This window comes from Xenopus tropicalis, chromosome 8 (assembly GCF_000004195.4).
Source record: "Xenopus tropicalis strain Nigerian chromosome 8, UCB_Xtro_10.0, whole genome shotgun sequence".
NCBI lineage: Eukaryota > Metazoa > Chordata > Amphibia > Anura > Pipidae > Xenopus > Xenopus tropicalis.
In genome coordinates, this window is record NC_030684.2 from 58,078,227 (window position 1) to 58,093,389 (window position 15,163).

At 39.5% G+C, this 15,163-nt stretch overlaps 1 protein-coding gene across 4 annotated transcripts in view; it reads right to left on the minus strand.

The window, feature by feature from the left end:
• The window catches only part of cd99l2 (CD99 molecule like 2), a 44,493-nt gene that overhangs the window by 4,665 nt on the left and 24,665 nt on the right, over positions 1–15,163 (minus strand). The window contains exons 3-10 of one of the 4 annotated variants that reach the window (XM_031890218.1): positions 13,465–13,512; positions 13,044–13,124; positions 11,330–11,392; positions 10,616–10,669; positions 9,381–9,416; positions 5,393–5,455; positions 4,085–4,159; positions 2,388–2,507 (exon numbers count right to left, since the gene is read on the minus strand). In XM_031890218.1, the coding sequence (XP_031746078.1) occupies positions 2,388–2,507; positions 4,085–4,159; positions 5,393–5,455; positions 9,381–9,416; positions 10,616–10,669; positions 11,330–11,392; positions 13,044–13,124; positions 13,465–13,512 (540 nt within the window). 4 annotated transcript variants of the gene reach the window in all.

The window sequence follows — 15,163 nt, forward strand, 5'->3', positions numbered from 1 at the left end:
CATGAAGCAGCAATAAAACGTGGGATAATGGATGCCAACACCAGACACCACAGTAACCAATAGCCACTTTCATGCTCGTCCTATTTAAAAGGGTGAGAAACTCAGAGTAGTAAGGGGGGAAGGCATCCAGAATATGAAGCAGTTTCCCATGGTGAATACGATGAATAAGCATTAGTGATTGTTTAAGAGAACCTCTTACAGATTGTATCTCCTCCATGTTAATTACACAGAGCAGGGCACATATATCCTATGTATCTGGGGGCACACAAACACTTAACAAAATATTAGTATGTTATTTATTCCTGGTTTTACCAAGTGTTCTACAATTGTTCTTTTCAAGCCTGCAGTTTAAAGTGCTATGTGGTAGTTTCTTTTTTAAAAAATAATACTTCTGTCTACATCATGCTAAACGTTACCTACCTACCTACCTACATTACATATCTCAGACTTTCACTACTGGACTGCCTTGACAGGAATAAATTAGCTACAAACCCCCTTCCCCCCAACCCCCCAGTCATACATTGCCCAACTTAAACACGAGACAGAGGGAGTTCTGCATCGGTTCTGGTACCAGTAGAATACTTGCAAAGCCATCAGGTTTTAGGCAGAAAGTCTCCAATTCCCTGACCATGTGGGCTCATGGACTTATTTACCCCCTTTCCCCCCAGCTCAGGGTTGGGCATGGGTCTGCCCAAGTAGACCTACGCAGGACTCTATGTGGGGGGCTCTATTGTACAGATCTGAATGCTTGGCTGGCAGGTTGGCTGGTCAGATTATTATACAAAAGTGTAGGTCTGTGCTGTTCAGAGTTTACCAAATTTGGCACTGACTGAGTATAAGGATATATTCCTTTTATGGAGAGGCCAGCCAATCAGGATCATGCATAATAAATAAAGACATGTAAATAAAAGTAACTGCTCCAAAAAAAAAAAAAAAAAATATATTGGATTGCTGACTTATATAATCTATTGGTGACAGAACTGCAAAGTGACTGGTTATTTTTCAGCATTTTTGCTCCCCCACATTTTGCTGCAGTGCTGTTCCCCACAGGGCAGTAAGCTGATCCCTGCCCTCACCTAGCTATGCAGAGTGGCTCCTCACAGGGGAAGGCACTTGCACATTCAGTCCCATCTCAAGGGTGCTGCTGTGCCAATTTAAAAAAGCTGTATAATTTATATGTCCAGAAGGCTTGGCCATTTACAATCAAAACACAATATTAGGAGGGCCCAGAGCAGAGAACAGAGCTTACATAGGAGCCTCAGCTCATGGCAGATATTTCCCAGACACACAAATGTGAGGCTCTTAGAAATGTTGTCTCCTTTATTTATGGGTATGGTTAGGTATCTTTACTATTATTTAACTTTTATTCCCTTTATCTTTCATTTATAGCCACAGGCAGATGTGCTGCCTTCTCCAGTTATCAGCGCTTGGCTCTCATGGGATCTGAGGCAGTGCATCTCTCTTCCCAGCTAATCCCTCTCTCCATTCCCCTAGGAGGTGCTCACGTACTGCCTGACTTATTGATAGAGGCTGAAGGATGGCTCCTGACAATCAATACTCCCATGGGAGATGCATTTAACAGATGGGTATGCAATGTATTACTGCAGCATACTATCTTCCCTAGCACAAACAGGGGCCCCAACTGGCAACATCCCTTTAGGCGAATAGCAGCCTAATACAGTTAGCTTTTTCACTTATATATTTGTATAGACATAAGATGTGGGTAACCTGTTATATGTAATGTAAACAGTGCTGGACATAATACAAATAGGAGGATATAAGAAGTGATTAGGGTATATACTTATACCCCTTTAAAATTATATATCCTTATATATACATATAAGGATTACAAACAGGCTAATTTGACAGATTATGTCAATAATTAATAAATGAAGCTGCACAGTCCAATGGCAAGTGAAAGGAGAAACCCTCTTAATGCACTTTAATGGATAAGCTGCTGATCCCTTCCATTATATTGCATTAAGGGGGTTTCCCTTTCAAGCTCTGTAGGAGTATTCTGCTTCATTCATCTCCCAGATACATGTGCATAGCTAATGGGCTATGGGAAGCAGATCTATTCACAGGGGAGTAGCAACTCAACTAGCCTTGCTGTTACATTTCAAGCCTTCACAAAAAAGGCACTGAAATACACCATACATCACCAAACAAGGACAGATACATAGGTTTGTTTTTTTTTTAATTTTGTTGGCGTAAAACATATAAATATGCCCACTGTGTAAGTGTAAGCGGCACTCTTTTTAAAAGGCAACCATGCATTACTTTATGGAAAATACCTATGCCTTAATTCTGGTCAATAACCCAAAATACTCTAAGTAACAGAAGGTACATACCAGGCTTTTGGATCTAACTGTAAGGCTTATATTTACCTTGAATACTGAAGCAGAACTTCTTCTGTTGGTAAGAAATGTAGCTGGATACTGCACCAATTAATGCCATAGCCAAAGCACTGGCGATACCGGCAATAGTCCCAGTCTCTGCTTGACTGCCTGTCATTAGAATAGACAACTCCATAAGCATGTGGTAAATGCAAAGTAGCAAAGAACCCTAGGCCCACATCTCCTGTAACAGGCACAGGCAGCCAGTCATATAGTGCATCCTCAGAGCCAGGGATTTGAGGTTTAGCAAATATTTGGAAATATGTGGCTGGAAGGCCCTTCTAAGTGTCACCATGGCATGGCATACAAGTTATTCCTGCTTGGCACTTTTAAACATTTCATTTGGAGCTGTTTTGTGTGTTTGTTGGGTTTAATTTCAGCCATACAATACTAATTCACCATCAGAGAAAAACAAAAAAAAGCCTTCACATTTTGGCCATCCATTTGGATAACTTTGAAGTCATAAAAGGCCACATAAGTCCTACGGCAGAAGGGCCCTTTTTTGGCTGCTGAAGTGCTCTCAGGGCAAACTATAATATTAAATACAGGGACATATAGGTATATATATAGGAAATATATAGGTGTATCAGTATTAGAGGCAACATTTACAGGAGAGAATAGGAACAATCACGCTTATTTACTAGAAATGCACCGAATCCAGCCCAAGGGATTCAGCTGAATACCGAATCCAGATCCTAATTAGCATATCCTAATTAGGATCTGGAAGGGGAAATTTTTTCACTTCTGTTTTCACACGAACCCTTCCAAATCCTAATTAGCATATGCTAATTTTGCTAATCAGGATTTGGATTCAGTTTGGCCAGGACCGTGGATTCGGCCAGACCTGAACCCTGCCGACAAAGGCCGAATCCTGGCCAAATACCGAACAGAATACTGGATTCGATGCATCCCTATTATTTACATTTACTACACTACTGTTTGGAATGTCTGTTTTAACTATAAGGCCTATGGCAACCAACCCAGTTTAAGCACTGCTATGCTCGGATAGAAAACAGTGATGGTTCAAAAGCCCATCTGCTTCTCTTGGGATGTATGATGAAAATGCTGCGACTTTGGTGTGACAAGTGTGACACAGGTAGAGGGTTTAGCATAATAAAGGAAGCAGCGACAGACAGAAAGGGGCATTTTGTCTCCCCTTCCCCCTTTGATTCCTGCTTGAGCACAGCTGCAGCCATAATACCGACTGTGCAAGAGATAAGGAGGCTAAACTAAAGCAAAGCAAATGGATATATTCACTAATAACTAATTAAATCTGAACCTCTAATGTAATTTATTTGCAGAAATAACATAACACTATTGAACAGTTTTATCATCTAAAGGGGTGACTATGTGATGACAATATAACTTTAATCATAAAACTAAGGGCCTTTAAAACAGTTATTCTACTCTCTATCCACCAGTCTTTCTGACAATGCAAAACTTGTACTGCAGCCCAGCCTGAGCACATCAGAAGTTCATGCTGAAATGGTTTGTGCTGTAGCAGCAGTTTCTGAATGGCTCAGTGTATATAATTGACGGGAGAAGGATAAGCAGTGTTTCAGACTGGAAACTGCACCATACAGGGTGTCTGGCAGGGGAAGGAATAAAAGCACAGAAAAATAACCCACTTTAAATAAAGGCCCAAAGACACTTTACTGGGAGCATAAGGAAGACTCAACAAATCTTACCAAAACCAGTATCAGAGCCGTCATTATCTCCCTGACCCGTGGCTCTGCCTCCACCGCCTCCACCGCCTCCGCCACCTGAACAAAGAAAACATCATTAGTGTCTGAATGTAAAAAGTACATCTTGTTCTAGGAAATGTGCTAATCCTCCCACTGTGGTGATAATACAGTCACGGAGACACAGTCCCGGAGACCCAGCCAGTGCACACTCAGTAAATGGACAAAGGCAAATGTGCCGGAGACAGTAAATATTCCTACTTGTTTGGGCATTTAAATAAAATGTCCATACTTTTTTTGGCCATGTTTGCATATACAGGTATAGGATCCGTTATCTGGAAACCCTTTATCCAGAAAGTTCTGAATTATGGGAAGGCCATCTCCCAAAGACTCTATTTTAATTAAACATTTCAAATTTTTAAAAATACGTTCCTTTTCTTTGTGATAATAAAACAGTACCTTGTACTTAATCCCAACTAATATATAATTAATCCTTATTAGAGGCAAAACAATCCTATTGGGTTTATTTAATGTTTAAATTATTTTTTAGCAGACATAAGGTATGGAGATCCTAGTTACCTAAAGACACCTTATTCTGGATAACAGGTTCCATACCTGTACTTAATCTAACAAAGAAGAGGGGAATTTCTGGTATATCAGAACTAAAGAACCCTTATTCTGGATAACAGGTTCCATACCTGAGCTAATTTTTAGAATGCCAAACTAATTGTTTTGGAGGCCCACATATATACAATAATTAATTGAAAACATATTATATAGGAGGCCAGCCTAACGGATAACTTAAGGTGGTTACCCCACTGACATTCAGGGCTGAATTGTCAGATATGAAGGTAGAAACAATAGGGATTCTACCTCCACCTGCTGATTCAGCCCTAAACTTATATTTTGCTTGGGCGCCTTCAACGGCACCCGCTCAAAATCTATTAACTTGCCTGATCGGCGGGACGACCGATGTCGGTCGCCTTGTCAATCTGCCGTACACACACCGAATATCGTACAAAAAAAATTTCAGTGCAAATATGGCCAGCTTTAGTTTTACGGCAAAACAGAAATCAGCAGGTTCCTTGGTTAATTGCTTCCTGATTAAACTGACAATACTGCATGTGGATGTGATCGGGACCTTGGATTCCAATGGGGCAGGGTCTGATGTAAGTGACATATGTTTGTGGGTTGCTTAAGCTGCATTGGGCTATGGGCTGTTGCCAATGAAAGGGAAAACATGAAGGAAGTGAAGAGGTCCAAGGACTGAGATGTGTGTAGTAAAACTAATGGTGCTGCCCTTTAGATCCTTACCTTTTTTCTTGTCCGGGTTATATCCATCGTTGAGAATATCATCTAAATCCGAATCGGAAATGTCTTAAAAGGAAAAAAAAAAAAAAAAAAAGGAAAAAAAAAACAAAACACCACAGTTCAGCTAAATACAGATATTAAATTAAACAAAGGCTGATGACTGGGCTGAAACTTCACTGAATAATTCAATCCACCAGTAACCTCTTGTATAAGGGTAAATAGCTGGGGTGCATATTTTACATGAAGTCAGAAGAATAAAAATTAAAACAAATGCTACTATCAATGGGACTCAGTGTTTTTAGGTGGAGAGGCAGGCTAACTAGTATAGATGCCCAAGGGAGTAGCATTTTGTTTAGCACCTTGCCCACTCCCCCCTGACTGCTTCTGTCTCACTCCGTCACCAATTGCTCCCCCTACCAACTGCACTCAAGGACGGTGCCCCATCTGCCTACCCTTAGCTCTGGTCCTGGGTACAAAGCACAAAGTTAGACAAACAAATTTTAAAGGTGGCTCTTGTACTTTTGCACTTTGATTCCCACCGACTATAACAGAAAGTGATGTGCATTACCATAAAGCATTTGATCATGGTGACTTGTGACGAGGAAACACATGGGTTTTAGAATGCCACATGAAATGAACAGTATCTCATATAGGTTTCTGTCATTATTTTTATTGTAGAAGAGTCGAGTGTAGAACAAAATATATTTATAGGCCTTCGATAAATATGTTTTTTTTAGCAGGCCAATATCACAAAAAAGGTTTGAAAAAAGGTTTAAATTGTGGGGCTGCCCCCACCCAGGAACCAAAGAATATGTGACAGGTCAGCCTGCCTAGCACATGGGCCATTATGTACACTTCTTCCCTCAGGAGAACAGATAAAACGCTTAAGTGAAGAAATCGCCTGTCACCACTCCACGTTGCATTGTCATTCAGTTGTGTAACAAAAGGTAAGGAGTGCTGACAGACAGGAGGGTGGTTGTTTTCCCCTATGAGGGCAGTGCCAGACAAAATGCCAAGTGTGCCCAGGGTCTCTTGGTGATACCTTTATTGGCCTTCTGGAGTAAAAAAAGCTAAGATTTGGGGTGAACATTTTAAGGCTTTATTAAACAACAAACAAAAAATAATACAGCTGTAGAATGACACATGATTTAATTACAGATACAAGGGAATTCCCAGATGAGAATGCTGTATAACAGAATGATGTCAGACAACTTGCTATTTATCTTACTTACAGAGAAAAGAGAAATACACATTATTTTATGGAACACAAGGATGCAGGACTTCTCCTATTAGAAAATAACATGATTATATAACAAAGCACAGAACCCACATGCTGAAGGTGAAAGAGCGTGCCGCAATACAAACTGCAGAGGGATAGCCCAACACCACGGCAGAAAGCTCAAAGCCCCAACTAGAAAGTAAAGTTAACCTGTCCCCACAATAATAAAAAAGGCACCAAATAAAAACTACCTTTGTAATCACTTACAAGCACTGTATATAGTTCTTTAAGAAGAAAAAGGGGGGCATATATTTATGTTCCCCCTTGCATATTATGCCAATGAAAGAGGCTTCACTTCCAATAAAGAAACTAAATAAAACCCACAGACTTTCTTTATTTATTAAAAAAAGGATTGTGTATTCCCCAGTAAGTATTCCATAGCTTACCAGAGTGGGATTTGGCATAGCACAACATGGAATGTTTCCTTTATTACTTATATAAAGGATCATTTGATTACCAACAGTAAAAGTGGCCAAGGCAATCTGGGAAAGAGGGGTAAGAGGGTATCTCACTAGTTTAAGATTACTGTATATACTCGAGTATAAGCCTAGTTTTTCAGCACCCAAAATGTGCTGAAAAAGTCACCCTCGGCTTATACTCGAGTTGGGTGCCATGGGTCCCTCCAGACTAGCACCCTCTCTCCTTTGTGTGCAAATTAGGCCACCTGCAACCAGACCCTCCAGTGCCCTGGCCTAGGCTCCCACTAGCAATACTTATTTGCCCTTACATCTCCTCCGGGACTGGGTCTGCTGCCAGTTTGCCAATGTGAAATGAGCGTGGGGTAGTACTCATATTGTTTTTGTTGACCCTTTTCTCCGCTTACAGAGCTAGTTTACTGTTTTTCTTTGAAATAAATATTGAATAACATATACCCCACTGATGCCTCAATTAATGTAATTTTATTGGTATTTATTTTGATTGTTAAAACTTAGCAGTAGCTGCTGCATTTCCCACCCTAGGCTTAAACTCGAGTCAATAAGTTTTTCCAGTTTTGTTAGGTAAAATTAGGTACCTCGGCTTATATTTGGATCGGCTTATACTCGAGTATATACGGTAATAAGCTTTCTACTATTTAAATATTTTGTCAGTTCTAATATATAGTGGAGTCAGGTTCCCTTTAACATGAATCAGTCTTCTGAGCAATCTGATAATGACATTATGTTTTTATATACACTCTTTTCAAGGAGAACTAAACCCTAAAAATTAATATGGCTAAAAATTACATTTTAGAAACTGAACTGCACCAGCCTAAAGTTTCAGCATCTCAATAGCAGCCATGATTCAGCACTTGTCAGTGACACTGCACATGGTCAGTGCGCTCTTAGTGTAAGTATTACACTAATTGTAATCAAACCAAAATACGCTCAAAGGCAAAATCAGCGTAAAATGAGTAAAAAGAGTAAAAAGAGTAAATAGTTGAATAACAAAATAAATAAATAAATCCCTGAACCACCGCTTGTGCCTATTAGCACAGCATTAACGAAATTAGTTAAATACCTAGTAGAAAGTTGAGACCCGGGTGTGCAAACCCCGAGTCTATCGCTCCCAATACAGAGATTAATCACATAAAAGGCATTTAGTTCAAGGAAAACAGCATGCTCACCGAAGTCCAATGGTGGTCCGGGTGCTCAAGGCCCCGAACCCGCAGCTGAAGGGAAAACACACCAGTGTTTAAAAAGGAACATCAAGCACTCCGGACTGCAGATCTGCTATAAAACGGACTTTATTTCTTCATTTTAAAAGAACAAATAGATGCCTGACGTGTTTCGTGCGATCGTGCACTTAATCATAGGCCTATGATTAAGTGCACGATCGCACGAAACGCGTCAGGCATCTATTTGTTCTTTTAAAATGAAGAAATAAAGTCCGTTTTATAGCAGATCTGCAGTCCGGAGTGCTTGATGTTCCTTTTTCAACACTGGTGTGTTATTACACTAATTGCACTGGTTTCTGAGCTCCCACACAGTAATTATCTGTATTAATTACTAATCAGCCATATATTGTGACATTTATATTCTATATAAACAGTATGGTCCCTAAGCTCAGTAAGTGACAGCAGCACAGAGGATGTGCAGTGAATCAGCAGAAAAGAAGATGGGGAGCTACTGGGGCCTATTTGGGGGCACAGATCTTCACTGCTTAAGGGTTGTGGTTGCCTTGGGCTGGTACAGAAGTCCAAAACATAATGTACAACATTTCTAGTCTATTTCTTTAGTTAGGCTTTAGTTCTCCTTTAACTAGAACTTTTAACTGGTCAAAATTTATAAACCATTTGTCAATGAACTACAAATGGCTGGCATTTTACAGTATCCCATGAGACCAGTCACATAGGTTACCATTTTCCAGCCTATTTTGTCCCATAGGTTAATGGAAAAGCATTTTACTAAACAGGCTTCTGTGCCAGTGGCATATAAAATAAGCAATGTCATATCATTGTGCAAGATTAATGAAAGGCTGTAGATGAGTTCCCTAAAACTGCATCTACTGTAAATTTCACGCTCAGGCAGACTGACTGATTCGAGTTCATGAAAAGACAGAGAAACAGATTGAAATGGACCCTGCTTGCCAATAAAAGGATTAAAGACATGAGTTTAAAGGTATTTCAGCTTGCAGCATGACACAAAATAGCACAAAAAAACAGCATAGTTAGAGGCTAGTGAGCTAAAGAGGTGAATAGAGTTAGCACTTTAGTGTTAGAGAGCAACTTCTTACCATACTGTCTACCTCCTGAGGGTTTATCCTTTGAATCTAGAGCCATGAAAAGGTCAAGCATATGTTGTTTTAAAGGGAAAAAAGTCATGGTAATGTGTAACATCTAAATATTGAGCTAAGCTTACATCATCATAACTCTGTATTGGTGGCCTTCGGGAATAAAAAATAAAAATAAAAAACAAGAATCCTGCTAAGGCTTTCCCTTCTAATGTTTTAGGATTCCCCAAAACTAGCCTTCAGCTGTCATTAATATATAACTTTAGGTATCTCCAGAAAAACAGAGAATGTCTAGGAGTGCTATGAGCTGTAGCCAAAATACCCTGTTTTATAGCCACACTTTCACTTCCACTTCTATAGATAATCCATGCTCAGGTTCTAGTAATCCATACCAACCAATCAGTAGGCAGGATTTACAGGCCTTACATTTTGTATTGCATTACTCCTAGGTTTCCAATCTGCCTACTGGCATCCCTTCACTCAATTCCCATTTTACAATGGCTCACATTTAGGGGCACATTTACTAAGCCACGAACGGGCCGAATGCGTCTGATTGCGTTTTTTTCGTAATGATCGGTATTTTGCGACTTTTTCGTATTTTTTGCTATTTTTTCGGCGTCTTTACGACTTTTTCGTTACCAATACGATTTGTGCGAAAAAACGCGAGTTTTTCTTAGCCATTCCGAAAGTTGCGCAAAATCTGGTGATTTTTCGTAGCGTTAAAACTTGCGCGAAACGTCGCACCTTTTAAGTTTTAACGCTACGAAAAAGGCGCAACTTTTTGCGCAAGTTTTAACGCTACGAAAAAATCGGCAGATTTTGCGCAACTTTCGGAATGGCTACGAAAAACTCGCGTTTTTTCGCACAAATCGTATTGGTAACGAAAAAGTCGTAAAGACGCCGAAAAAATCGCAAAAAATACGAAAAAGTCGCAAAATGTTCGTTTTCAAATCGGAATTTTTCCAATTCGGTTCAGATTCGTGTCTTAGTAAATGTGCCCCTTAGTCTCTCCCTGTTCTATCCATGACGGAGCTTTTTCGAAAATGACACACAAGGGTGCTCTAGGCATAATACAGTCTATTGAGTCAACAAATGGTTAAGTAGACCAGGTATTCCTTCCCCTGTCTTTATTAAGTGATATAAAACCTCTATTTTATTTATGCTATCCGCTCTTTATAAGAAAGTAGACCGCCCATGGCAGAACAGCTGATATGCAGCCTATGCAGACACATCCATACCTCCTTTCCCATTGTTTCCATCCAGAGCATCTGACAAGTCAAAGTCATTTGGATCTTTAAGGAGAAAATGGGAAGAACAAAGCCAAATATCAAATAAAAAGCAAATTTTTATGCACAGTATTAGATATATAATTGAAAATCACATAAACATAATATATATGATACATATATTTGTGTAAATAAAATGTCAATATCACAGAACAACATGGTCTAAAACTTTTTCAAAACTATTTCTTTTGACCAAGTGACTGTGCAACATTCCAAAATGTTCTTCTAGTGCAGTGCTGTCCAAATGGCTTCCTGTGTCCAGCAGCCCCCCTTGTATGCCCCCCCCCCAAAGATGAAAGAATACCCCAATGTTTCAGCTTAAACATTTTTGTCAAGAGTTCCCTACACTAGTGTAACTAAGCAAACCCCGTAGCTGTGGAGGGGCCCAGGTCTGCTTCCTCTGTGTCTGGTGGCGGGGGGAACGGAGGGTTCTGGGGTGACCTGCTACATATGTGAAATCACTGGTCATCACAATCTTTTGAAAAATCTAAATAAAAGAGTAGATTAGTGCTATTCCTAACTGATAGAGGAAGCAGATCCCGGGCCAAACTGTTTTCTGCTGTGTCTGGGGGCGGGGAGGCATGCTACGGGTGACCCATGATCGTGGACAGACAGGGGACCCAAACATTACACAACTGCTACCATGCATCGCCTTGTGTACTGTACCTGATTTCTTGGGGGGTATTTTAGTAGTTCTGGGCTTCTTTGTTGTGGTAGAAAACCGAAGGTCTAAAAGAGTCAATGAAAAATCAAATAAAAGACCAGATTAGTGCTGTTCCTAACTGATAGCAAAAAACAGCTTTCTGTTGTCATTAACTTACATTTTATACCAGCACTTCTTCCCGGCAGAAAAGAATGGAATGCTAAATAATATTTAGGGTAGTGCCAGGCACTCATGCTTCTTTTCTGCACTGACAGGCATCGTGTTGGACTGGGTGCAGACACACTGAGTGGATTTCAACATAAAAATGCATACTTGCAAAATCTGTTCCATATGTCTGCACCCAGTCTGACACAGTGTTTGTCACTGCAGAGAGAAGCAGTTTGAACAGATGGGCTGTTTCTTTGCTCTAGGTTTATATGTAGGCCAAGAAACAGCCACATCTGAAACTAGTCTTAGGCTAGAAGCATGAGCAGATGGGCTGTTTCTTGGCCTGCATTTATATATATTGGGTTTGGTTGATATACAAAATAACTGCAGCTAAGAGCTTGTCCTAGGTGTCCTATCAGAGCCCTGCTTATATTAGAGTCTCCTGGCTCCCCTTTATTTTTCTTTAGCATTATAGCACAAACAGAGATTCCCAGAATTTTGCCACCTGCATGACCTCAAACTTGTTAGACAGGCAGCAAAACACTTTGCGCTGCCTCTCCATTAACTTTAACTGCTGTTGACTGTACCCTGCTGGGGCTTTTATTTTGTGATTCAACTATAGCATTATCTGTGACAAAGGCCCGCCAATTTGCGGTACATGCTCAAACTGCCCCATATGTAGCTAACTTTAGGCTTCAAGTAAGGGGCAGCTGATTATACAGAGGCCTTATTCATCTACCTACATCTTTGCTGGTAAAGACTTTGCAGAGCCTAGATGCTAGAAACAAACACGTCTTACATTTACAAAGATATGTTTTATTAAGCTCATTTAAAAAAGGGTGTATACTGTCCCTTTAAGATTTAGCCAATTTGTGATTCTCTAAATTAAAGCTTTGGTTGAAGCCCATTGTTTTCTTTGCAAGATTTATATTTATTCACAATAATTGCAATTTGTTATGTATTTACTGCCCTGGGCAAATGAAAAAAAAAAAATGACAAAAAGGTTACATAAATGTTAAAGGGGTAGTTCACCTTTAGTATATGTTATAGAAAGGTCAATTCTAAGCACTTTTTCAATTAGTCTTCATTATTTATTTTTTATAGTTTTTGAATTATTTGCCTTCTTCTAACTCCTTGCAGCTTTCAAACGGGGGGCAAAAAAACATTGCTCTGTGAAGCTATAGTTTAATTGTTATTGTTATTTTCGATTCAGGTTCTCTTCTATTCATATATCAGTCTTTCTGTCAAACCACACCCTGGTTAATAAGGTGAAATAAAAAAACATAAAAAATTAGAAATAAAGACCACTTGCAAATTGTCTCAGAATGTTGCTTTCTACATCATACTAAAAGTTAACCCAAAGATGAACAACCCTTTTAAGGGCAGGTGCATTCAAAATTGGCTTCGGTATAGAGCCAAACCTTCAGTAGAGGATCTGACCTGAGGCTGAATATAAAAAAACCTACATTCAGTACATCCAATGCATTTATTACTATCCCTGAGAGGGGGAAAATGTGATTATATGTGCATAACAGCTTTATCCTTTATCCTTAAGCCTCCCAAAATTACCTGGCTGTTTTGGTGGGAGTCTTGGTGACTTGGTTGTTGTCTTCACAGGGGTATCAAAAAAATCACTCAGATCCAGATCACCTGCAAACAAACCAGAAAATGGGAAACTTGTGTTACAGTGAGAGCGCAGGTGGGTGTATGCATCTGCTCCACAATGACCAACTGCACCCCCTATTTAACACAGGTAGACTGGGAAATAAATGGTTAAATCAATAAATCTGTTTTAAATTTGCCATGCTTTGTCTGACCCCATATGGGCTATAGGCCATACACTGCCTGATCAGCTAACCAACTGATACTCATGTACATATTGGTCAGGACTGTCTGATCAACATTTACAAAACTATAGATACGTAGAATAAAATAATCAGTGTTAACTGCAAATAATTTGCCAACTACATGTTAAACTCATACAACTTACCCGAGTCATGAGTTGGGGATTTGGGTGGTTTAGGCGGCTTTGGTTTAGCTGTTATTATAAAAAAAAACACAAAAAACACACGCACATGGTTACAAACATTAATATAATAGAAATTTTGCAGCATGCATGCAATTCTTAAAGGACAACTGAAGCTTAGCTAAAGAGGTAGGGCAGAAATCTTGTACATTCGTTTGTACCAGCCCAAGGCAACCACAGCCCTTTAGTAGGGAAGTTGTGCCTCTAAACATGCCCAGTAGCTCCCCATCTTCTTTTCTGCTCATTCCTAGCACATGCTCTGTGCTGCTGTCACTTACCTGAGCTTAGAGACAGATGCACAATATACTGTGTACATATATAATTTAAATGTCCCAATATAAGTTTGATTATTATGTAACTTACTCAGATATTCATTACATGGCAGGTGCAATTAGCATCACAATTTAATATACAACCCTGTAGCCTATGACAGGCAACCCTCATTTCTGCCCATTAGCTTCCCAACAGCTGCCCAGAGCACACTGAGCATGTAAGTGTCACGGACGCTCCTGACAAAATCCAAGATGGGAAGTTCCTATGACAGCTGTAAAGACCTGGATTATTAATGTTATAAAGATTCTGAATATTTGCTTATGCAGTAAGTACAGTATATAAAATTTGTAGCCATACTTTATGCTACTATACATATAGCAATCTGCTTGTTTGATGAGATCTAAAGGTAGGTGATATCAGGCTGATTTGATTGTTTGGCCCTTGTGTCAAATCGGCCTGAAAGACCGTAATCGGCAGCTGAAATCTGCCAGGGTATGGCACTCATTGACAGAAGATTTGATTGGGAGCAATTTTCTCCAAAAATGAATTACGGTCTACAAGGTTGGTTGAAAAGAAGCAAAACATCTGAACATTTCAAATAATAAGAAGTTATGGTACTAAAAATAGAATAACTATTTTTTTCTCTTTCTGGCAAAGTGCCAGAAACTACCCTAGATATCCTCAAGCAGTGTCCCACAAAACTAAGCAGGACCAAATATTCATGATGGGAAAGGTTCTTTAACATTTAACACCCTGCAGCTTGGCATGTGTGTGGCAGAATTAGAAACAAACTCAAAAGAGATAAGGAAGCTTAGTTAAGGCAAAGTAAGAAGATGCACTGGACTTATAAGCTATATATGTGTATTAAATATAAACCTCTAATTTACCAGAATAAAGCACAACACTAAACTTATGTAAAAACTGGAATGGTTTTTCAAGAAAATGGAATGACAGTGTGATCAAAGCATCCCTTTACTTCCAGAATGTTGCAACTGAGCTGTTAACTTGATGTGCTGAGCCACTACTATGCAAGTTTCCATTAGTTATAACTAAGGAAGGAGCAGATAAATAACACTTCCTAAGCACAATAAGCACATTCTGCAGGCAATTTTTGTCATTCAGGTCTACATAACAGACAATTCCTGCATTTAGAATTAATCCACTTTTGTCAGCTCTTTCCCGATTCCATTTGAAATGGGAAGTTTGACAAAATGATCTTAGACTTGGCTTTGTAAGTGCTTGATTTTCTATAAAGAGCTGCTTAGCACAGCCAGGGACCTTTAAATTGTTTCAAAGTATATATTATTGAGGCTTAAATTGCTTCATGTACTGTGTCAAAAAGGTAGCAAGTACATTAAGCGGTTTAAAGAGACAGCACAAATATGAACTA